The following is a 25,443-nucleotide window of genomic DNA, read 5'->3' as shown; positions in this document are numbered from 1 at the left end:
GAGTTTTAAGAACAATTCCTTGTTTTAACAATGTGTGAGTTTTAAGAACAATTCATGTTTATAGGCATAAACAAAAATACATATTAAAAGACTATAAGCATAAAGCCCTTTAATATGCCATACTTCAAGGCAGCTTCTGAGGTCCTGGTTATGTTTCATTTTTTGATCAACATAATTATACAATATGCTAATTTTATGAATTTCACTTATGACTTAATCTTTTCTATATGTCTATTTTTTCTTTAGTAAAATATAAGTTTACTAAAAGTATGGGAAACTATTACTTGATTCCTGTATCAATTTAATTTGCAATTTGATACCGATTCAGTTCCAAGTGAGTGGACAATGCTGAGCAACCATATTGATAATGGATTACCACACTGTAACATCATCAATATCCAAAAGCTCGGAATAATATATATGTAAATGTTTCTTCTGGTTTTTATTAGGGTTCGTAGGCAGGGCTTTCAAAAAACATTTCGAATGAACTAAAAATAATTGTATATATTCATGGGATACACAGTGATGTTTCAATACATATAGTGTATAGAGACCAGATCAGGGTAATTAGCATCTCAAACATTTATCATTTGTGCAGGGAATGTTCAATAGCCTCCCTCCTGGCTATTTCAGACTATGTATTATTGTTAATTATAGTCATTTTATAGCACCATAGAACAACAGAAGTTATTCCTCATTTGGCTGTAATTTTGTACCTTTTAACAAACCTCTCCTACTCCTCTCTTTGCCCTGCCCTTCCGAGCCTCTCCTGCCCTGCTCTATCTTTTACTTTAACCGATGAGATCAACCTTTTCAGTTTCCACACAGCAACGAGAAGAGGTAGTGTTTAACTTTCTATTTCTGTTTATTTCTCGGAACATAATGTCCTCTCCATTTCCATCCATATTGCTATGAGTGGCAGGATTTCATCCTTTTTTGTGGCTGAAGAGTATTCCACTACGCACATATACCACATTTTCTGTTGTTGGACACCTAGGTTGATTCTATACCTTGGCTTTGTGAAAAGTGCTGCAATAAACACGGGGATGTAGTTATCTCTTCAATATAATGATTTGCCTTCCTTCTTATAAATGCTCAGTAGTGGGATTACTGAATTATATAGTAGTTCTATTTGTAGTTTTCTGAGGAACTTCCATAATCTTCTGCCTAGTGGCTGTACTCACATTCCTATCAACCTGGCCTGCGATCTGTTATTGCTTGTCTTTTTACCAACGGCATCCTAACTGAAGAAGATGATACCTCACTATGGTTTTGATTTGAATTTCCCCTATAATTAGTAATGTTGAGCATTTCTTCATATATTTGTTGGCCATTTCAATATCTTCTGAGAAATGTCTGTTGAGACTGCTTGCCCATTTTTACATCAGATTGTTTTGCTACTGAGATATTTAAGTTCCTTATATACTCTGGATATTAATCCCTTGTTGGATAAGAAGTTTGCAAATATTTTCTCCCATTCTGTAGGATTCTTTTCACTCTGTTGATTTTCCTTGACTGTCCAGAAGCTTTTCTGTTTGATATAATCCCAATTGTTTATTTTTGCTTTTGTTACCTTTGCTTGAGGGCTTATTCATAAAATCTTTTTCCAGACCAATCAATGTTCTGAAGTGCTTCTATGATTCCTCTAGTAGTTTTATCATTTCAGGTACTACATTTAAGTCTTTGAGCTATTTTGTTTGTTTGTTTGTAGAGACAAGAGTCTCACTGTACCGCCCTCAGGTAGAGTGCCGTGGCGTCACACGGCTCACAGCAACCTCTAACTCTTGGGCTTACGCGATTCTCTTGCCTCAGCCTCCCAAGCAGCTGGGACTACAGGCGCCCGCCACAACGCCCGGCTATTTTTATTTTTTTACTGCAGTTTGGCCGGGGCTGGGTTTGAACCCGCCACCCTCGGCATATGGGGCCGGTGCCCTACTCACTGAGCCACAAGCGCTGCCCCGCTATTTTGTTTTTTATATAGGGTGAGAAGTGGTGTTCTGTTTTATTCTTTTGTACATGGAGATCCAGTTTTCCCAGCACCATTTATTAAAGAGATTGCCCTCCCCAGATTAATTTTGGCACCTTTGTCAAAATTCAATAGGCTGTAGATATCAAAATTAATTTCTGGGTTCACTATTCCATTCATTCATGCATCAGTTTTTATGCCTACTATGCTATTCTGATTACTATAGTTTTGTAGCATATTTTGAGGTCTACTAATATGGTGCCTCCAGCTTTGTTCTTTTTACTCAAGATTGCTTTGGCCATTTGAGGTCCTTTGTGGTTCCATAACAATTTTAAGATTTTTGTCTCTACTTCTGTGAAGAATTATCACTGATATTTTGTCAGGGACTGCACTGAATCTGCAGTTTGCATTGGGCAGTACTGTCACTTAAAAAATATTAATTCTTCCAACCCACAAGCATGAGACGTCCATTTGCATCTTCTTCAACTTCATTCATGAGTGTTTCCTTATAGAAGTCTTCCACCTCCCTAGTTAAATTATTCTTAGGTTTTCTTATTTTTTGCTAAAATAATAGGAGAAATAATAGCTTTTGCTATTTTTTGCTAAATAAGTAGAGAATTAGAGAATTCTCCACTTATTTTCAGCTAGTTTTGTTTTTTAAGAAACCCTCTGACTTTTGATATTAATTTTATATAATGAAAATTTACTGAGTTTATCAGTTCTAAGAGTTTTGGGATAGAGAATTTAGGTTTTTCTATATATTAGAGCAGGGACAATTTGACTTCCTCCTTTCAAATTTGGATATCCTTTATTTTTCTTGCCTAATTTCACTGGCCAGGACTTCTGGTACTATGTTGAACAAGAGTAGTAAAAGTAGGCATCTTCGTCTTGCTCCAGTTCTTAAATGAAAAGCTTTATTTTCATTTAATGAAAATACACAGTAATGTGTATTTTTAAATAAGAGACAACTTACTTAAAGTGTTAGCATTTGCTACTATCTACATTAGAGCCTATGTAAGCATGGAAATAGTCTGAGTTTTTTTGGAAAATGCTGTTCAATGAAATTAGGCAATAAATAAAAACATTTATGACCCTTTAAGTCAATTCTTATCAAAATGGTAATGAATATTGTAAGTTAAGATTTATGGTTAATAGTATAACAAATTTACATCTCTTATAATAACTAGAGTCAGAAATGAAATGTAATTTTATATTATAAGGTACTTCCATTGTTGTTAGCATTTTTAAAATTAAAGTATAATTTTCAAATATGAAATTCATTACAAAGTGCAAATATATAACCTAGCACTCTTCTGGTTTTTCCTTGATTTTATACTCCTATGCAAATAATAAAACCAAACAGTCAAAAAAATATTTTTTCAATGTCAAATGTTCCCCCTTTCCTCGGGTCTTGTATTTCAGTTGTAAGAAGAAAATTCTATGTAAAAGGCATGGGAACCTTTAGGTAGTTTTTACATAAAATAGAATAACAGAATAATACTTTCTCTTAAGGACATACCACCATTAGCGTATAGAATGCTTTTAAAATTAGGAAGGACTGTAGTTCTCAATATATTAATTATAATTTCACTCAAACAAAAATTATAACAATGCCAAGAATAAGTCTTTGGGATATTTAGGCATTGTTCCAGGTAGTTCCTGTCCTTATAGAATTTATATGTCACAAGAAGAGAAGACAGGTTGATAAACAACATCCTTTTAGAGAATTAAAGCTATCAGTACTTATGAACAAAGCAACGGAGGTAAATAGATAATATTTAGATAGACTGATCAGAAGGCACTTGGAAAAGTACCTTAATGAAATGGAGATGGCTATGCTAACATCTGAAGGAAGAATATTCCAGACGAAGGCAAAGCAAATATCAGAATGAAACTGCTTTGTTAAAGTAATATCAAGGCCAGTGTAGCTAAACGAATGAACGTTAAAGAAGTGCTTCAAAACGTATATAGAGCAGTCGCAACCGTGTTTTCCAAACTCCTATCTCCCTGCCAGAATCACCACTCGGATGGCTTCCTAAAACCCTGATGAACCCAGAGGAGATGCTGCCCAGGGCCCAGGGACAAAAGGCTACAGCAGGAGCTTATTACCCTCATGATGTCTGGCAACAAAGGAATTTCTGCCTTTCTTGAATCAGACAACCTTTTCAAATAGGTAAGGATCACCTATGGAGTAGCTGGCATAGTATATGAAGACCTAAGGTATAAGCTTTCCTTAGATTTCCTCAGTGATTACCCTTACAATGTACCCACAGTGAAGGTCCTCGTGCCCCACTACCACCCCATTGTGGACACCCAGGGTAACATCTGTCTGGACATCCTGAAGGACAACTAATCTGCCCAATATGATGTCAGGACCATCCTGCTTTTTGTTCAGAAACTGCTAGGAGAACCTTGTATAAATAGCCATTTGAATACACAAGTACCTACAAGAAATCCATTCAAAGCAGGTATCTACAAGGAAGGCTATGTTAACCATTGTGATGAAAATGTGTCAAATGGTCTATGAAGCTAGTGTATGATGTCCCATGATCATACCAATGTACATAGCTATGATTTAATTAAAAAAAAAAAAAAAAAGCAGGTATCTAGTCAGGTGTCCTGACCCAGGCTACCCAGCCTCTTCCTGTGTTGTCTTTTTATTTTCTCTTTCAATTGTCTTGTCCTTTCCTTGATTTCTGTATAGGACTCTGTATCTTGGGCTGTGGTATTATTTTTGTTGTTGTTGTTTTTAATTTAGGCTCTGGATGAGCCCTTGTGATGTATATCCAATACATTCTGGTTGGTTTTTGTTTAGAAAAAAGGTATATAGGCATGCATATATGCAGAATGTTAGAGACCATAAAAAAAGTTTCAATATTATCCTAAATGAAATAAACAATGTAAAGTTTTTTTGCAAGGGAACACTGACATAATTTAAACTTCAAAATTAGTCCAGTTGCTGAATGGGAAAGAAACGTGACTACAGAGGTGCAAGCACAGAAGTAAAGGAGATGGATTATTAGGAGCTTCACATCACATTAGGTGAAAAGAGGTGATCATAGTGGCATAAATCAGGCTGTTAGTGGAGGAAATAATGAATAAGTAGTTAGATTTAGAAAAGTTTTTGAAGGTAGATTTGCTGATGGGCTAGAAACACAGTGGGAAAAGTAAAGACTCAAGATTGATTTATAGGTTTTGATATAACCCTCAACTGAGATGAGAATGAGATAATCACACACAAATAGTTTTATTTTTAAAAGCTGCAAGGGTTGAAACGCATGATTCCAAATAGTTTTATTTGGAATGCCGTGTCTATTACAAGTACTACATGTCTGGCACACTAGAAATTTTTTCTCTTCCTCAAAGTCCAAGATTAGACATACATAATGGCACAACTGGGTAGAGAATTATTACAGTCATGACACTAGAAATACAATCTTACAGCTCAACAGAACTATACCAAGGAGTTAAACATACTCACTGTTTTACAGAGTTCACTGTCAGGATGGTTCAGGTAATTCAGAAATTATGTATGTTGGAGGTGTACAATGCTTAGAAGGAGCAATCACCATGAAACAGTATGTCAACGCATCATCATGGGAATAAATGGCAACTCAGGACAAGGCAACTGCAGTCTGCAACTATAGTTCAACAGAAACCCTGAACTAACCCTTATTCCTCTGATAGGAGGAAGACTGTTATTTTAACAGATGCTACTCAGATATGAACTTTGTGTGTCTGGTATGTATGAGATCAAAAATGTATGTCTTCAAAGTAATGTCTATCTGTAACATATACACACATATACCACAGTAAATTTGAAAGTGGTCATATCCGTTGGGATAGACAGGACTACAGGGTTATTTTTCCTTTTTACTCATCTGTATTTTGCTATTTTTCTACTCAAATTTGCATCATTTGCCCCAAAAGGACAGTAATAATAAATGCATGTGAAATGAATTTTAAAGCCATACCAACACTCAGTGTATAAGGCACAAGTATAAAACAGTTACACAATAGCCAGGATCATAAGGGTAAAACTACCCACATATTTCTGTGGCAGAAATGTCCACAGACATACAGCTGACTGTGCTCTAAGATGCAAGATAATCTTTTGAAGTACTGTTATGGGGAAAAAGAATGATACTTTATTCCTTACAATTTAAAAATTATGGTGGCAAGAGATATACATTTCCTAAATAAGGTCATTTTCCTTTTACCTGTTTTCTCTCTTTAGGATTGAGAAGTAAATACCGAGGATCAAAAACTATCTTGTGCAACTCCTTCTCCCATGTTGAAAAAGCAGATACCTTTAAAATAAAAATGTATTGCCTCATGATTAAGTTTGTTCTAAAAACATAAAGGTCATAATTTAGCTTGAAATCTACAGGATATCTGTTTATAAAGGAGACATAAAAACCATACTGACGTTTCCATCACTAATAAATGACAAGCAGTGGGAGGCTAGCAAAAGTAAAACTCTAACACTAATTGGCTCTGAACATTTCTATATTACATAGAAATAACACACACCAATTACTCATTAAAATTACCACTACTGTGTGACATTTTAAAAATCAGTACATCAGAAAAAGCCTTGAAGATTTGCATTTTGATTTCCCATGCTTGCTCTCAACTTGTGAACAATTCTGTGATTTAAAATTGAATAACTTTATTCAAATGATCAGTGACTATAAACCCAAAAGTTGAAAACCCTTCTCAATTAAGCTTCTAATAATATCATAATGTATCAGTTCTCTTTTAACCAAAAGCCATTCTGAAGATATTAAAGGAAGAATAATCATATATATATGCCTTACCTATCCCAGTAGTCCGCCATTCTGTAATATTAATACTCGTCTTACATTACTCACCAAAATTTAATGACCCAATAAATGTTAAGTGTTATACTTTAAAAGGACAGTAAAATGGTATTTAGTTAAATGTGAGCCAAGCAATAGGCTGTTTCCCCAAAATGTACAGTAATTTGATAGGGTTCCCTTAACACCCTCCCCCCCACAACATAAGCACTAACCTTAGATTTGACCTTTTAGCAAGACATATTTATATTACTTATACAAAACAGAAATATCTCCCCCAAAGATTGTTTTCTGACCCCTCTCTCTAGCAGCATGTCCTTGAACTGCTTCATTCGAGCCTCCAGAGGGACAATGGCCCTTTCTCGGGCAGCTTTAATTTCAGCTTCCATGGCAGCTTCTTTCTCTGAATCAATGTCTTTATTATCGTCTCTCCTATAAAAAATAAAATATAAGGCATCAATTGACAAAATATTAATAACAGATCTTACTAAATTATTAAAATCAATGGAATTTCCAAGACTCACTACTGAGCAGCATATTTTTTGGCAAAAACAAATTAAATTGAGTGTTTCAAATGAACTTTAAGGAATAAACAACTTTCATTATAATAATAAAATTAAAATGAGCTTCCAATGATGTTACAATGGCTACGTTGTTAGGGAAAAAATATATATCCTTAATGTGCTGTATCTCCCTAACAGTAACTGATACACAAAAAGTAAACTGCAATACTTTAAAAAGAAAAAAAAAGCTTAGCTAACACTGTAGTAAAACTATGTGTTAGAATAAACAGCACAAAATACTTTTTTTAGTTCTTCAGATAATATAGAAAAAAACTATTTTTCAAAATGTTTTACATTTTAAATATGTAAAATATTTTTAAAACTAATATAAATTGGTATTAAGTGGTATTACATTTTAGTACTCTCAAACATTTATTTTGAAAATAAAATTAAAATATCTGTAAACTTGGCCAAGTGAATATGTGAGATATACACCTTACCTACCTGACATTTTTATTACTCACTTTCTGGGTGATAAGTTGATATTTAAGCTGAGGACAGGTCCCAGAGAACAACATGGGCCCAGGAGTAGTTAGGTGGAATTAGAACTGTTCATCAATGACTAAACTACTTCTTGTTCCTCCAAAAATGCACCTCAGGGCTAAGGACAACCCTGTTGCGGTGTAGTACTCAAGTGAGATTTTAACATAAAATCAAGTCACCTCTCAAACACATGCACTGTGAAAAAGGCCCATTCACATAAATAATCCAAAAAAGTAAGTAATTTAATAACACTTGAGTATTTTTCAGCAGATCTTACTTCTTAAATATGATCTGCCAATTTTATTAAAATTGGCCCATATTCTCTATACAAATTTAAGGGAACTAGGAAAAGAAAGTAACTGGAAATTCAAAAGCATGCTATATAGGGAACTGTAGGTAGCCCAGGAGATTTAAATGGAAATAAGGCTAACCCACAAATTCAAGTGAGAGGTAATTAGCAACTTAGGGAATGAATCAAAAGAAACAGAAGACATAGTCCATGACCTGCAGGAACTTAGCGAGATAGTCTGTGACCTAAGATATGCACAAAACAAACAGGTAAAAGCAATTTGCCAAACAATATTTCCTCTTATAATAATTTATTTAAGAACTATTCAAATAAAGAGTTAAAAGACATCCAAGAAATATAATAACTAATGAAAACAAATAACCTTTATAGAATTATACTAAATGAAAATGTCACAATACAAGCTATCACTATCTATCTCAATAAAAGAAATAAAAGAAAAACTAAGCCAGGAAAAACAGGCTTTTAGCTTTGTACCTAAATAGAGAAGCTCGGGCAATCCACATAAAGGACTTCTTTGACATTCTCCTGATAAAAGCAGTTAAAAACCTTACAGAGTTGTCTATAAGAACAAACAATTAAAAACAACCTAAAAGTTTAACATTGTAGAAACATCCAAAGTTATGATACATAAACAGAATGAATACAGTCATTTACAATAATTAAGAAAACGTGTCTTAGTCTAGATTTTTTAAAAGAACACAAAATCATTTAATTACAACTAATAAAAATACATTTGGTCAAAAACTAAAGTCAATTGCAAAAATGAAAATACAGCAATAATTATGAATTATTTTAATTTATTTAATATTGTTGCCAATGAACAAATTTTTAAAGAAGAACCACCCTTCACAGGGGTTGTCTTACTGATTTCCTTGCCATAATTTGGCTGCATTCAATCTGTCCTTTTCAGATAAGGACCATGATTAACCAGTCTCTAATATGTCTTTAAAGTTTCCTTTTTGCTGCTAAATAATGGTCCCATGCCCCCCCAAACACACCCCCCTTCTATCCCACCCCTCCACCTCCCACAGTAAGTAACATTTACATTTTACATAACTCTAGAGCATTGGTCAAGCTAATGCTTTAACTTCTAACATTCTTTCTCTCAGAGCACTTCTTAAGCCCACCAGTTCACTCTACCAAATAGTAATGACAACAGACTCAAGGACTAGGAAAGATACAAGGTAATAATGAGAGAGAAGTCTGTGTCTGTTATTGTGAGATCTCTGGAATTATATCTGTTGAGATCTATCTATATCCAGTAAGAAACTGATTTATATAATTCAGACCTAATAAATTTCTGAAGAGAATTAATTTCGAAAGTGTCATTTGGCTTCATAATACATATTTGAATAATCAAATCTTTTATAAATCTAGCAACAGAAGGGACACGTGTTCTACACTATAAAACAAAGCTATTTATTATCAGGCCTAAGAGTATAATCATGACTTCTGTCTCCTAACAGTATTCACATTAACTGTTTATTACAGTCACAAACTGATCATGACCTAATCAAATTTTTAAAAGGTATAATCTACCTGAATTACACAAACTATATGTACTACTTACTTCCGTTTTTTTGCTTTAACAGGCTCATCTTCATTAATTTCTTCCATTAGTTCTTGTTCTTCTTTAACTGAACAAAATTCAATTAAAATATTTAGCCATGAATTCTTCAGCTAATCACTACCAGAATACTTGAATAGTATTAAATAGAAGCTATAATTTATAATTAGTTTACTCACTTGCACTCATAGAGAATTGCCACTTTTGGATGGACAGCATTGTTGGGGTTGGATGCCCTGGCAAAAACATTACAAATATTGTTATGAATAGTTATTGCATATATTTCACAAATTTCTTTTTAAATTACCATTTGTATAAAATACCCACCTCTCAATATTCATTCCTTTATAAAACATTAAACAAAGCATAATAATTCTATACTTCCTCTATTTATCCTCCTTTTACATGAAATTTCCAATTCATTTTGAATAGTTTCTTGCCCAAACCTTAAATCTATAAATATATAAACTTTCTTGACTCGGGATTTAATTACCTTTTTATGATTCATATTAATGTGCTTATCAAATGAATAAATCAAGTGTTTGAAAATAAAATCATGGCTCAGCACCCATAGCACAGTGGTTATGGGTAGCAGGTTGGAACCCAGCCCAGACCAGCTAAACAAACAATGAGAACTGCAACAAAATAGCCAGCCAGGCACTGTGGCAGGGGCCTGTAGTCCCAGTTACTTGGGAGTCTGAGGCAAGAGAACAGCTTAAGCCCAAGAGTCTGAGGTTGCTGTGAGCTATGACACTATAGCACTTTACAGAGAACAACATAATGAGACTCTGTCTCCAAAAAAAAAAAAAAACTCATATAAAACAAAAGCAAATCACATACTTTCTCAGTCTCATCCAATACTATGATTATAAAGTATCATTAATATCATAAATATTGCTAGAGAGGTGCCTATTACCTTCAGCACCAGACAGGCAAGGTTGCACTGATTCAAAAACTATCTGTAAGCGGGAAATGTCAGTACCACATATATACTATACACGAAAATTTCTCAATCACTAGAAATGATATATATTAGCATTTATTTCATTGTAAATGTTAAAAGATTCATTTGTCTTGCTTCTGTACTACATGGAGGCCAGGGTTCAATAAAAACACAATCATGTCAGTATAAGGGCAAATTACCAACAAGAAATACACAACAAAAATTGTACAAATTTATATACACTCAATACACTGGAAAAGATAATCTCTTAGTAAGATTTAGGTGTCTATATTCTCAGGAATAAGGATTATTATAATCATCTGATTCAAAGACTAAATCTTTGTATTTTGAAATACAAAATTTTAGAAAATAAAATATTTTTTTAAAGCTCTGGACGGTTTTGATAACTCAAAAACTTGTTACTAATCACAAAAGATGCTGAAAGGCTCACTAAGGAGCGCTTTGGTAGTATTATTACTATAAGCAGCAAGCAGCAACAGTACCAACAGATCTTAAACTCGGTCAAAGTCTTGAGAATAAATTTAAAATATACATCTTTTAAAAAACATAATCTCACCCAAATTCTTAATTTTAAATCCCTCTTATTTCACTCAAACCATTAGGCAGGGTTGTTTTTTTTTTAATTTCCTTAAAAATTTCTTGAAAAATAAAAGTTTGTATAGGGCCTTCACATTTTTTCTCAAGATATTAAAAAATTGTTAAAATTAATAGATACATTCCTGATTTAAAACTCACTTAGTTTCTTCATGTCTTCCATTCCTTTTTTATGAGGGGGCTCCTGAATAATTTTGTCAACATCTGCCCTTCCAATCAGATCATCAGGTCGGTCCCACATAGAAAGTCGAGTGGTAGGATTATAAAAGAAAACCCGTTCATCACCGGTCCAAACAACACACCTAAGAATTGATTCAAAATAATTTTTTACGTTAGAGAACATATTTTGTGGTTAGATCATCTGCTACTATCAACCCGTCAAAGGGGGAAAAGGAAGGTAGTAAGGAAGGATATGTTCCTTATGCAATAATTATTTATAAAGATGTCTTTTAGAACAGAAGACAGTTAAAGAAGGTAAAAACAGCAGCTCAACGTATTCATCAAGATAAACAGGACAATACAAAGCAATTTGTGATCAGAGTTCAGGGTGCTTAGGAAGCCGGCTTTGTACACTCATTTTGAGAGTAGTAAGTTTTTAACTACCACAAAGGATCGATTTAATAAGTCAATAATAATGCCATTAAGCAGTTCTAAGACTAAAGGACAGACCATTAACACCCTACTATGTACTTAATTTTTTTAAGAGACAGAGTCTCACTTTATCACCCTTCGTAGAGTGCTGTAGCATCACAGCTCACAGCAACCTCCAGCTCTTGGGTTTAGGTGATTCTCTTGCCTCAGCCTCCCGAGTAGCTGGGATTACAGATGCCCCCACAACGCCTGGCTATTTTTTTGTTGTTGCACTTTGGCTGGGGCCAGATTCAATCCCACCACCCTCGGTATATGGGACCGGCGCCCTACCCACTGAGCCACAGGTACCACCCTTCTTACTATTTTTTAACAGACGCTAAAATTATATACTCAAATGCAACCTTCCATGAAGACTGCAAGATCTAATTATATCTGCAATAAAAAGTAAAGAGACATATCAATTGTGCTAGGGCACCATATACCACCATACCTCACTATTGCCCACTGGTCCTATTAATTATAAGTAGAAAACTTTAACCAAAAAAAAAAAAAAAAAGATTGTAGACTCTGTACAATCTTAAAAAAAAAAAAAACAACAACAACAACAACAAAAGAAAAAAGTATGGAAGACAGTAAAAATTTAGAACTAAATTTTAGGGAATAAATTTTCCACTTTACCCTACCTGATAGCTCTGCCCTGAGGGTAACTCCAGGTTGCAAAGCTGCATGGTGGTAGTAGCACAAGCAGCTAAAACTCCAGTAGAAACGAGGGCTTCATGGCCAGATAACCAAAAGTTAATCAACATTTGTCAAGCCCAAGGTCACCTAAATGTTGAAATTATCAGACAAAGCATCCTCTGTTGAAATAGTCATACAAAAACCTTAGGAGCAACAATAACTAGACTTCATGAGACTAAAAGAAAAATACTTAAAAGAAGTGAAAAGACAGGAGTTCTCAGTAGAGAAATAAAACCATAAAAAATAAAAATTTTAGGGAGGAAAAAATAAACTCAAAGCAGAATAGCCTCGGGCTTTGTACTTTCCTACCTTCCTCAGGCTTTCATCTAAGCTCCCCTTTATCTCTGCTATCCTTGGCAGTGACCTATTTATTTATTTATTTAGGTGAACAAGGTTAGTCAGAGAGAGTACAGTATAAAACAGGGGCAAGGGGTGTGGGGGTAACTCTTCAATAGAGAAATCTGGCAGACAGTACCACAGCCTGGTCAATATCAATAGCAATAAGTCATGTTGATATATGTACCTTTAACAGAATAGAATACAATCAAAAATAAAGACAGCAATTTGTGTCTGTGGTCTTCTTCCCCGTCCCCCACAAACCCAGTCTAATTATGAGAAAACCATCAGACAAATCCAAACTAAGAGATACCCTGCAAACTACTTGACCAACGCTCCTCAAAACGATCAAACTCATCAAAAACAAAGAAAGTCCGAGAAACTCTTATAGTCTGGAGAAACCTAAGGAAATATGATTCCTGGATGTGATGTGGTATCATGGATGGATTCTATAACAAAAACAAAAAAATTGGTCAACATAGGTCAAGTGACATTGGAATAAAGTGTGTACTTTAGTTAAAACAAATAAAAAAAACAAAAATTTTAGAAATTAGGCTCAGCGCCTCTAGCTCAAGCAGCTAGGGCACACCAGCCACATACACCAGAGCTAGAGGGTTTGAATCCAGCCCAGGCCCGTCAAACAACAATTACAACCAAAAAATAGCCAAGAGTTGTGGCGGGCACCTGTAGTCCCAGCTACTTGGGAGGCTGAGGCAAAAGAATCGCGTATGCCCAAGGGTTTGGGGTTGCTGTGAGCTGTGACGCCACAGCACTCTACCCGGGGCCACGGGTTGAAACCCTGTCTTAAAAAAAAAAATAGAAAGAAAAATTTTAGAAATCAAAAATAAATGAAATTTCACTTGATTGGCTCAAGAACAAAACAGAGATGGCAGAGGAAACAATCAGTAACCCAGAGGATGAACCAATAATTATCCCACCTGACAGTTCTGAACAGAGCCTCAAGAACCTATGGAACTGTAACAAAATGTCTACTATGCATATCATGAGGTTCCAAAAGGAGCAGAAAGAGAATGAGGCAGAAAAAAATTTGAGGACATAATGGCCAAAAATATCTTCCAATTTGTTAAAAAGCAAATATATGTTAAAGAATGTTAAATACATGTGAAAGAAGCTCAGCAAACCCCAAATAGGATAAACTTCAAGAAAACCAGGACTACACATAAGACAAATGGGTGAAAATCAAAAATAAAGCAAAAAGACCTTGATAGCAGATAGCTAAAAAAAAAAAGAAAGGAAAGAAAGAAAGAAAAGGTACAATACACAGAGAGAAAGAGATACAATTCCAAAGACCATGGATTTCTCATCAGAAACCACAGAAGCCAGCCACTTTATTTACTAGCCCTGACAACAGAGATCTGCTCACTGTCTGGAGAACTATAAACTTTCTTACTCTGTAAACTCATCTTCCTCAATAAACCTAGTTCCAAGGTGCCTTACTTAAACAAACAAAAAGAAACCACAGAAGCCAAAATACAGTACAACATGTTTAATGTTCAAATAAATAAAGAACTGCCAGCCCAAAAATCCATATCCAGTAAAAATAACCTTCAGAAACAAGGGCAAAAACAAAATATTCTCAGATGAAGGAAAACTAAGAAATTTCATCTCCCACACCTCCATTCTTCATGCTGAATGGGAATGATACTAAAGAGAAAAATGGATCTTTAAGAATGAAGAAAAAAACAACAGAAATGGTAAATATAAAAGATTTTTTCTCCGTCAGTTCTTTAAAATATGTATGAAAAATTATACTACTACATACCTGAAAACCCCATCAGGTTGAAAACTATCAAAACTATCCATAACTTCAGGGCAATTAAATCAATAACTTAAATAAAATACCTAGAAAGTTCCAAATAGTGTATGTAGAAACAGACATCTAAATAATTTATGAGACATAAAAACAAATCAAAAAGTAAATACATATAATATGAACTGAACAGAAATGAAATACAACATAATTTGTAAAATGCTCCTAAAGCAATGCTGAGAAAACTTTTAAAATACTCATCCTAGAAAGAACTATACCAACAACCTAGGAATTCATATATGAAAACAAAAATGGAGGTAAAAGGTAAACCCAAAGTTTGTAAAAGAAAGGCAGCATAAGTGGCACCCGTAGCTCAGTGGTTAGGGCACCGGCCCTATACATGGAGGCTGGCGAGTTTGAACCCAGCCCGGGCCAGCTAAAGCAACAACGACAAATGCAATGAAAAACAGCGTTGTGGTGGGCACCTGTAGCCCCAGCTATTTAGGAGGCTGAGGCAAGAGAATCTCTTAAGCCCAAGAGTTTGAGGTTGCTGTGAGCTATGCCACTCTATCCAGGGCAACAGCTTGAGACTCTTGTCTCCAAAAAAAAAACAAAAAACGTTATAAACTCTTAGAACCAGGCAGTGCCTGCGACTCAGTGGGTAAGGCGCTGGCCTCATACACCGAGGGTGGCAGGTTCAAACCCGGCACCAGCCAAACTACAACAAAAAAATAGCTGGGTGTTGTGGTGGGTGCCTGTGGTCCCAGCTACTCGGGAGGCTGAGGCAAGAGAATTGCCTAAGCCCAGGAGTTGGAGGTTGCTGCAAGTTGTATGACACCACAGCCCTGTACCAAAGGCAACAAAGTAAGACTCTGTCTCTAAAAAGAAATAAAAATCTCTTAGGACCAAAAACTAATGTTTACTGATCCTAAAGAATATAAAATTCTTGTAATTTTTACCTATTAATATTCAAAAGTGTCAAACTAAGTTCATGAAAAATCATCCCAATGGACATAAAAGAAACACAAAACTTTATGTTTTACATATAGTTTCTTATCTCCAAAGAAACAGTAATCACAAGATAGCAAGAGGCAGAAATACTAATTAAAATATGATTATCCAAATTATGTAGCATATTCTCCTTGGCTGAACAATCTATTTAGCTTAAAGTTAGTACTTAACCATTTAGCAATAAATGTCTTTCAGTAAACCCAAAGCACTAGGGATAGATACATGCATTGGGGGATGGGGGAGATGGAAATGCTTCCTAAAAAGACACTGAACCTAGAAGCTATAAATAAAAAAAGATCAATTGGGCCAGGTGCAGTGGTTCACACTTGTAATCCTAGCACTTTAGGAGGCTGAGGCAGGTGGAACACATGAGCTCAGGAGTTCAAGAGTAGCCCAAGCAAGAGTGAGACCCCCATTTCTACTAAAAAAAAAAAAAAAAGGAAAAACTAGACAGTTGTTGTGGGTGCTTGTAGTCCCAGCTACACAGGAGGCTGAGGGAAGAGGATTGCTTGAGCCCAAGAGTTTAAGGATGCTGTAAGCTATGATACCAGAGCCCTCTACCCAGGGCAACAGAGTGAGACTGTGTCTCAGGAAAAAAAAATGTCTATCAATTTGACCTCATCAAAATATGAAATTTATAAAAAACAGGATACCAAAGCAAAAATCAAAAGAAACTATAATACATGTAAAAGTCAAAGGATTAGTAACAATATACATAAAAAGCCCCAAAACATCACGAAGAAAAAGTCCATTTAAAAAAGCACAAATGTGCAAAGACCAAGAAATGCAAAATAAGTTCAATCACACCAGTATTCAAGATAGAGATCTTTTATTAGATCTGTAAAAGAGTATATCACTACACTGCCATGTGTGAGTGAAACATAGTAATCTCTGGCTTTTGGTGGGAGAATTAACTGGTGCCTTCCAACCCTCCCAGTGAGCTCTATTTGGCAATATCCAATAAAACTTTAAACAGATACTACATCTTTATTCAGGAATTTCACTTCTAGGAATGAATCCAATAGAAATACTTGCATGTGTTCACAAAGAAATATGTATAAAGATGTCATAAATAGCACCTTCTGTAATGCCAAGGGCAAAAAAAGGGAAAACAACATGTGTAGGAAAATTATGCATTTTCATATAATAGAGAACTATGCTGTCATGAATAGATTTCAATGTACTAAAACAGCAAGATCTCTGACACATATTTACTTTTAAAATAATACATATTTTTTTCTTTCTAGAGAATGAGTCTCACTCCCTTACCCTGGGTAAAGTGCCATGGTGTCATCATAGCTAGCAGCAACCTCCAACTATTGGGCTAAAGCCGTCCTCTTGCCTCAGCCTCCCACAACAGCCCGGCTTTTTTGTTGTTGTTGCTGCACTTGTTTAGTTGGCCCAGGCCGGGCTAGAACCCGCCACCCTCGGTGTATGTGGCTGGCACCATAACCACTGTGCTATGGGCACCGAGCCCAGTGTTCCTGTTTTTAGTAGAGATGGGGGTCTCACTCTTGCCAGGCTGGTCTCCAACTCCTAAGCTCAAGCACGTACTGGCCTCCCTGAGTGCTAGGATTACCCTTTGACTACGTGTAAGTGCTCTGAAATAAAACATGCCTCCAGGCTAGCGCCTGTGGCTCAAGCGGCTAGGGCGCCAGCCACAAACACCGGAGCTGGTGGGTTCAAATCCAGCCCGGGTCTGCCAAACAACAATGACAACTACAACCAAAAAAATAAATAAATAAATATATGTAGAGCTGGTGTTCTGGCGGGCACCCGTAATCCCAGGTACGTGGGAGGCTGAGGCAAGAGAATCACTTAAGCCCAAGAGTCTGAGCTTGCTGTGGGCTGTGATGCCACAGTACTCAACCCAGGGTGACCTAGTGAGACTCTGTCTCAAAAACACAAAACAAAACAAAAAATGCCTATAGTCACCGTTAGCACCAAACTAACATCTCACACTGAAAGCCTAAAGGCATCACTCATACTGAAGAAACGCCTTGTTTGAACACCTAGGCTTGGCAGTCAAAAGATTAAAAAATGTGCAAGTAACCACACACATACTCCTACATGTTCACACACAATACAATATAACAAAAGGTGTGGAAGTCGTACCAAACTTTTTATTAATGGGAAAGTTTAATGAAGGTGGAATTTTATAATTTTTTACTGTATACAATTCTTTCATATTATATGCCTTGTTATGAATTCAACTATTCTAAGTCACCCCCAAAAGACCACCCCCAATCAGATCAATCCTGAATCTAATCATACTTCTAAATCTGTTTGCCTGTTTGTAGGAAATTCAGGAACAGAAATTCAGTACCATGGGGACACAATATCCAGATTTTGGAATGCTACAAGAAAAACATTAATTTTTTTCAATGACAAAAACAAGGAAAAGCAGCTGAAAAGGAACCTATAGATTACAATTACCTATAGATTGCTTCTTACGGAAGAGCAAAGGAGGTAGATTCTTAAAATAAAATCTACTTTTGATGAAGGTGCTATAACTATTGCAGTGATACCAAAGGATTTAGAATATTACATTAACTTAGTTGACAAAGCAGCAACAGGATGCTCTAATTTTGATTAGAGATTATAGATTACAAGACTTCAGAAACAAGCCAATTCACTGCAGTGTGAGGAGGGCATAGCAGCAATCCCAGAGTTACAAACATCTGACTTACATACAACTCAACAGTTACAAATGGAGGCTATTACAGGTAACAGATAAATGTGCCTATTCCAACTTAAACTTATCTCATTTGTCTCCCAGGGACTGTCTGTAACAAATTAAATGAGTTACAGCAGGAACAGGAAAAGGAAGCAATACCAGCATACCTCACAGATATTGCAGACTCCATGCCAGACTACCCCAATAAGGCTAATATCACAATGGAGTGAGTAACAAAAACTTTACTTTCCAGTCTATGTAAAAGCGTATGCTTTATACTATGCTATTGCCCAGAAAGTGTACAATAGCATTATATACACACAATGTACATACCTTTGTTAAAAAAATACTTTATTGCTAAAATATGCTAACAATCACAGAAGCCTTCAGCAAGTCTTGGGGAAGGTAAAGGGTCTTGCCCTGGATCCTAATGGCTGCTAACTGATCTGAGTGGTGGTTGCTGAAGGTTAGGGTGGCTATGGCAATTTCTTAAAATAAAGAATAAGACAATGAAGTTTACCTTATCGATTGACTCTCCCTTTCATAAGAGATTTCTTTGTGGCATGTGACACTATTTGATACCATTTCACCTACAGCAGAAATTTAAAATCTGCAGGAAACCAAAATTAGAGCACCCTTGTCACTGCTTTGTCAACTAAGTTTACATAATATTCTAAATCCTTTGGTATCACTGCAACAATGTTCACAGCACCTTCATCAAAAGTAGATTCTATTTCAAGAATCTACCTCCTTTGCTCTTCCATAAGAAGCAAACTCCTCATCCACTCAAGTTTTCTCATGAGATTGCAGCAATTCAGTCACATCTTTAGGATCCACTTCTAGTTTTCCTGCTTTTTTCACCACATCTGCAGTGACTTCCCTCACTGAAGTTTTAAATCCCTCAAAGTTATCCTTGAGAGTGAGAATCAACTTATTCCAAACCCCAGTTAATGTTGATATTTTCAATTACTCCCATGAATTATGAATGTTCTTAATGGCATCTAGAATGATCAATCATTTCCAGAAGGCTTTCAATTTACTTTGTACAGATACATCAGAAGCATCACTATCCATGGTACCTATAGCCTTATAAAATTTATTTCTTAAATAAGAAGAACTGAAAGTCAGAATTACTCCTTGATCCATGGGCTATAGAATAGATGTGTCAACAGGAATGAAAACAACATTAATCTCCTATACATCTCCATCAGAGCTCGTGGGGAACCAGGTGCACTGTCAATGAGCAGAAACAGCTTGAAAGCAATTTTTCTTTCTCAGCAAGAAAGAGTGGGCTTAAAATATTCAGTAACCATACCATAAACAGATCTGGTGTCATTTGGGCTTTTTTGCTCCACTGGCATAACAGAATTTAGCATTACTCATAACGGCCTTAGAATTTTCAGAATGGTACATGACCATTAGCTTCAACTTAAAGCGACCAGCTACATTAGCCCGTAACAAGAGCGCCAGCCTGGCCTTTCAAACTTTAAAGTGAGGCACGGACTTCTCCTTCCTAGCTACAAAAATCGTAGATGCCAACAGAAGGCTCTCTGATATAGGCTAAAAATCTGTTCTTTAATGCAGTCACCTTCATCAACAATCTTAACTAAACCTTCTGGTTAACCTGCTATAGTTTCTATATCAGCCCTTGCTGCTTCACCTTGCACTTTTATATTACGGAGATGACTTCTTTTCTTAAACCTCATGAACCAACATCTCCTACCTTCTAACTTTTCTTGTGCAGCATGATCTCCTCTCTCAGCCTTCAAAAAATTGAACAGAAGTGGGTCCTTGCTCTGGATTAGGCTTTGGCTTAGGGAATGTTGTAGCTGGTCAGATCTTCTGTCCAGACCACTCAAATTGTATCCAAAGATCACTTTGTTTTCTTATCATTCATGTGTTTGCTCAAGTAGCACTTTTAATTTCCTTTGAGAATTTTTCCTTTGCATTCACAACTTCGCTAACTGGTATAAGAAACTAAGCTTTTGGCCTGTCTTGGATTTTTTTTTTTTTTTTGAGACAAAGTCTCAAGCTGTCACCCTGGGTAGAGTCACATGGCATCATAGCTCACAGCAACCTCAAACTCTTAGGTTTAAGCAATTCTCTTGCCTCAGCCTCCCAAGTAGCTGGGACTACAGGCACCACCACAGCGCCCAGATATTTTTTTGTTGCAGTTGTCATTATTGTTTAGCTGGCCCGGGCTGGGTTCAAACCCGCCACCCTCGGTGCATGTGGCTGGAGCCATAACCACTGTGCTATGGGCGCCGAGCCCCGGCTATTTGTTGTTGTTGTTGTCATTGTTGTTTACTGGCCAGGCCGGGTTCGAACCTGCCAGCCTCAGTGTATGTGGCCAGTGCCCTTACCCACTGAGCTACGGGTACCACCTGTCTTGGATTTTTATATGCCTTCCTCCTTAACCTCAATCATTTCCAGCGTCTGAGTTACGGTGAAGTCATGCAACTTTCTCTCAACATATATAGTTATCAATTAACCTAATAGTCATATTGTTGTGTCTCAGGTAATAGGCAGGTCCAAATGGAGGTGGGGGGGGGGGGGGTGCTGGTTGGTAGAGCAATCAAAACACACAACATTTATTAAGTTCACTACCCTACCTGGATGTGGTTTGTGGCACGCTAAAGAATTACAATAGTAATACCAAAGATCACTGATTCTAGGTCACCATAATAGATGTATTAATAAAGAAAGTTTGAAATATAGTGAGAATTAGGTCAGTGCCCGTGGCACAGTGGTTACAGTGCCAGCCACATACAACGAGGGTAAAAGGTTCGAACCTGGCCCGGGCCTGCCAAACAACAATGACAACTGCAACAAAAAATAGCCAGGCATTGTGGTGGGCACCTATAGTCCCAGCTATTTGGGAGGCTGAGGCAAGAAAATCGCTTAAGCCCACGAGTTGGTGGTTGCTGTGAGCTGTGACAGCCTAGCACTTTATTGAGGGCAACATAGTGAGACTGTCTCAAAAAAAGTGAGAATTACCAAAATGTGACAGAGAGACAAAAAGTGAGCAGAAAAATGGCACGGATAGACCAGTTTGACACAGGGTTGCCACAAACCTTCAATTTGTAAAAAATGTAGTATCTGTGAAGCACAATAAAGCAGAGAACAATACAAGGCCTCCCTGTACTTAGATAAAAAGAAATAATTTCACATACTTCTATAAATGTAATCATATAATGGGTATGCACATAAAAACAAATTCAAAGCATTTTAAATAATAAAAAGTATATTAGGGTCTCACAGTGGTTCATGTCTATAATTATGAATGAAGATTAATGGAGAATACCACAAAGGAAGACACTTGTAGCAATTGAAATTTAGATGTGAATACCCCAAACACAATAAGTAAGAACCAAAATATTCAGCAGATTAAAAACATATTTAACATACATACTTTTAAGGTACTTTTTCTTTCTACAAAATAAACCATATAACAAATAAGTATAATTTTTTAAAAAAAGAAAGAGAAACTTATCAATCGATAATTAAGCTAAATGCATACCATGGAGTACCAGGAATAGGAGTAGTAGCTACTGGCTTTGCCTTCTGGGCAGCCTTTTCTTCTTCAGTCATCTCCTCCTCTTTGGGCTCCTATGTGGAATAATATTACTCCCATTTAATTACTATCAGAAAACAATGTTTAAATATTCCACAAAAAAAGAGCGTAACTGACAGCACCTCCAAGCACAATAAGGTCTGTTGTTAGAACGAGAATGGGGGACACTAAGTAGGAATTTCTAAATCCTTTCCCACAGAGAACCCAGTAGCAGCATCTGGTCTTACCTTATAAACTCACTAACTGTGTGATAAGGAACAAAAATGGAGAACTACAGTATAAAGAATCAGAGGAGACTTCTTCATTTAACACTGTTTCTGATCTCTGCTAACTGGCCTACTCCTGAGATATGGCTAGCATTAATCCTTCACTGAATTAAGGAAGCTTCTAAAAAGCAATTCTTTTAGTGCTCTAAAGGCATCATTCCATGCCAAAACATAACAGCAGAGAGGACAGATAAAATACTTCCAACATTTCCCAAACATGAAGTTATAATTTTAACATGTGCCAGTCTCTACGTCAAGAGATTGAAAATCAGGTTCCCAGCTCTGGTCCAAGGCCTTTTCTGTCTATGCCCTTCAGCTTAGCGTAAGAAGTAATTTAATGAAATTTTCAAAGGAAAAATTGAATTAGAATCTTCAAAGAACCCTAAGATTCCAAAGATCAAATTCATAATAATTATTTAAAAATATATCAAGCAGATTTTAAAAATAAATTGTACTAAACAACTAATGTGGCTCCCAGCTTCACAGGTTATGGCCCTTTACCTCCTTTATCTCCTTTATAGGCTCTTCTTTAGGATCCTCTTCCTCTGTCTCCATTGGCAGAGGTTCTTCAGAAGGTTCTTTAATTGGCTCTTTAATCTTCTCTTCTAATTTTTCTATATTAAGAAATTAAGATTTCTTATTTAGTAACATTTCTACTCAAATGTTTTGATATGATTTCCTAAGAACATTCAGAGAATAACGAAGTAAGATATTCCATTTTTTGACATTGAACATAAAGACAAAATGTCTGTCTTTACAGTATCATTGATTTGTATTTTAATACTCAACTTCCAATACCTTGCTATAGCAGTCAGGAAATTCTTTAAAGAAAACCTACTGGCCAGGCGTGATGGCTCACACCTGTAATCTTAGCACTCTGGGAGGCCAAAGCAGGTGGATTGCTTGAGCTCAGAAGTTCGAGACCAGCCTAAGCAAGAGTGAGACACTGTCTCTACTAATAATAGAAAAACTGAGGCAAGAGGCCACTTGAGACCAAGAGTTTGAGGTTGCTATGAGCTATGATATCACGGCACTCTACCCAGGGCGACAAGGGAGACTCTATTTCAAAAAAGAAAATAAAAGAAAACCTACTGGTGTAAAAGGATATAAAGTCTTTCATATATCATTTGTAGCAATGATTCATTTTGCTGACTAGCATAAGATATTAAGATACTCAGGAACAGAAATAGAGGGTTGTGATACAGAAAATTACAAGTTTTCTATTAACATCTAAGGTTCCAAGGGCTTAACTTTTTTCCTTCCATCAGAACACATAAAACATGTTTCCTTCCTGATCAGTACTATTAACCTCAATAAGGACAGTAACTACACAATAATTAAAATTTTCTGACAAAAGCAAAAATATACACATGTGTTATATAGGCATATGTGTAACTTAAAACTGGACTTTGAAATAAATCTCTGTTTATCAATTCAGTAGAAATAATCCCACAGTTACGTGATTGGAAAATCGCTCAAACATATTAAAAAGAAATTAACTGAGAATTTCAAATAGCTTTCTCTTTATTATAGTCATACTATGTCCCAAGCCATTAAAACCTATACCTTTTTCCTTTAGTTCTTGGGGTTTTTCCCACGTTGATTCTAATGTTCTATTATTATAATAATATGTCTTCCCATCTGCTGTTTTATATTCAGTCCATTCAGAAACTGCTGTTGCTCCAGCTAAGGTAGCAGGTGAAGCTGCAATAGCAACCTGGGGATGTATCATGGGTACAATAGGAGGGGCCATTCCTGGCAATACACCTAAAAAGAGAATAATAAAAAATTAGATCCAAGTACTCAAACTGCAATACAAATTAAAACTCTAAAATATGGGCTAAATCTATTAAATATTAATATATGAATGGACCAGTTGGAACAAAAACAAATCATATAAAAGATGGTTTAAATACTACTTAATTCTATTATCCTGGTTTTTTAGCTCTAATGCCTAAATGCAACTAGACACAGAAAAAGTGTCTTAAGGACCATCAGAAATTTGTGTCTCACATGACAGTCTTAACATAATAAATTGTAAAAATCATAGTATGTTCTCTACGTATGAATAGAAACATACATTTATAAAAATAGTTTCTCAAATTCTAATGAAATCAAGACAACATATTTACTGAGCATATTTCTTAAGGCAAAATTATTTTCTTATTGTAAAATACCTAAAAGGATATAAACAAAATTCTCAGTTTTAAAGCAAAATGAATGAGTTTATCAAATCTAAATGATTAAGTCAGATATGCTATCTGTCAGTTTACTCTTTTCCTAAAAGAAAGCAAAGCTGCTTCTGCTTTATAGAAGACAAGCCAAAATTTTTATTTTTTATAAGACAGCTAAATAAGCTGGTACTATATAAATAAAATACTATTAAATAAGGATACACAAATCAAAATTGGGAGAAAAAAATCCCCAAATCCTATACTAGAACTCAAGTTTCAGGTAATTATCTTATTTCAGTAACTTTAAAATGTAAACGTATACTATACACACAAATAATTACATACATATACTCACTAGCATGCAAGTATAATCACATCACTTTACACATGGAAATGATTTTTTTATATTTAAATTAAAAACACACATCAAAAATAAAATTAAATGTTATGATTATGAGAATGAAGTTGTTTACACTTATTACATAAATTAAGATATAAAGTGATCTGACCTTATTTGCTTTTGTGAACCAAAGAAGCTAATTCTATAGGCGTTTGGGAAAATTAAGTGTTGGCCAAATATGACAACTGCATATATACTGCTCATTAAAAAGAAATTATAAAAGAATTCACTCACTTGGGCAAAAGAATAAATAAAAGGATAAACAACAACATTCACTACCATGCCAACTTACAGACAAAACAAACTAAGATGGTTTTAAAAATTACCGGTCTTGGTGGTAGCGACTGTCTTTACATACGGGCAGCTGACTATTTGCATCATTGCTACACCTGTAAAATGGATAAGCAAGCATATGTTGGAAAGCTGCCATTGTATGTCAGCTACCACTGGGATTCAGGGAAATAATTTACCACTACAATTTAGAATGCTATTTCCAATGAAAAACACCAAGAATGGAGTAAATTTCTTTTTGTTTGACATTCTGTGGGAAGTAGTGCCAAATCCAATGATACTTATTTTAAATGACAGCATCAAATTACCTTTTTATCAAGCCAGCTCTGCTAATATTTGAAGGAGTC

The 25,443-nt window shown here is 35.6% G+C and overlaps 1 protein-coding gene across 6 annotated transcripts in view; it reads right to left on the bottom strand.

Annotated features, from left to right (window-relative positions):
- TCERG1 (transcription elongation regulator 1) overlaps window positions 1–25,443 on the bottom strand; it is a 73,840-nt gene that overhangs the window by 26,619 nt on the left and 21,778 nt on the right. For 3 of the 6 annotated variants that reach the window (XR_008375149.1, XM_053565991.1, XM_053565993.1), the window contains 10 exons: window positions 25,132–25,194; window positions 23,798–23,998; window positions 22,733–22,845; window positions 21,912–22,000; window positions 11,409–11,569; window positions 9,889–9,945; window positions 9,713–9,779; window positions 8,617–8,667; window positions 7,083–7,218; window positions 6,187–6,276 (listed from right to left, as the gene is read on the bottom strand). Coding sequence is in view for 5 of the 6 variants with exons in the window: in XM_053565991.1 (XP_053421966.1) it covers window positions 6,187–6,276; window positions 7,083–7,218; window positions 8,617–8,667; window positions 9,713–9,779; window positions 9,889–9,945; window positions 11,409–11,569; window positions 21,912–22,000; window positions 22,733–22,845; window positions 23,798–23,998; window positions 25,132–25,194 (1,028 nt within the window). In the remaining variant the exon portion in view is untranslated. The remainder of the gene's footprint in view (window positions 1–6,186; window positions 6,277–7,082; window positions 7,219–8,616; window positions 8,668–9,712; window positions 9,780–9,888; window positions 9,946–11,408; window positions 11,570–21,911; window positions 22,001–22,732; window positions 22,846–23,797; window positions 23,999–25,131; window positions 25,195–25,443) is intronic. The other 3 variants (XM_053565992.1, XM_053565994.1, XM_053565995.1) reach the window with 3 other exon arrangements.

This window comes from Nycticebus coucang, chromosome 17 (genome assembly GCF_027406575.1).
Source record: "Nycticebus coucang isolate mNycCou1 chromosome 17, mNycCou1.pri, whole genome shotgun sequence".
Taxonomy (NCBI): domain Eukaryota; kingdom Metazoa; phylum Chordata; class Mammalia; order Primates; family Lorisidae; genus Nycticebus; species Nycticebus coucang.
This window is presented reverse-complemented; position numbering and strand designations above follow the sequence as displayed.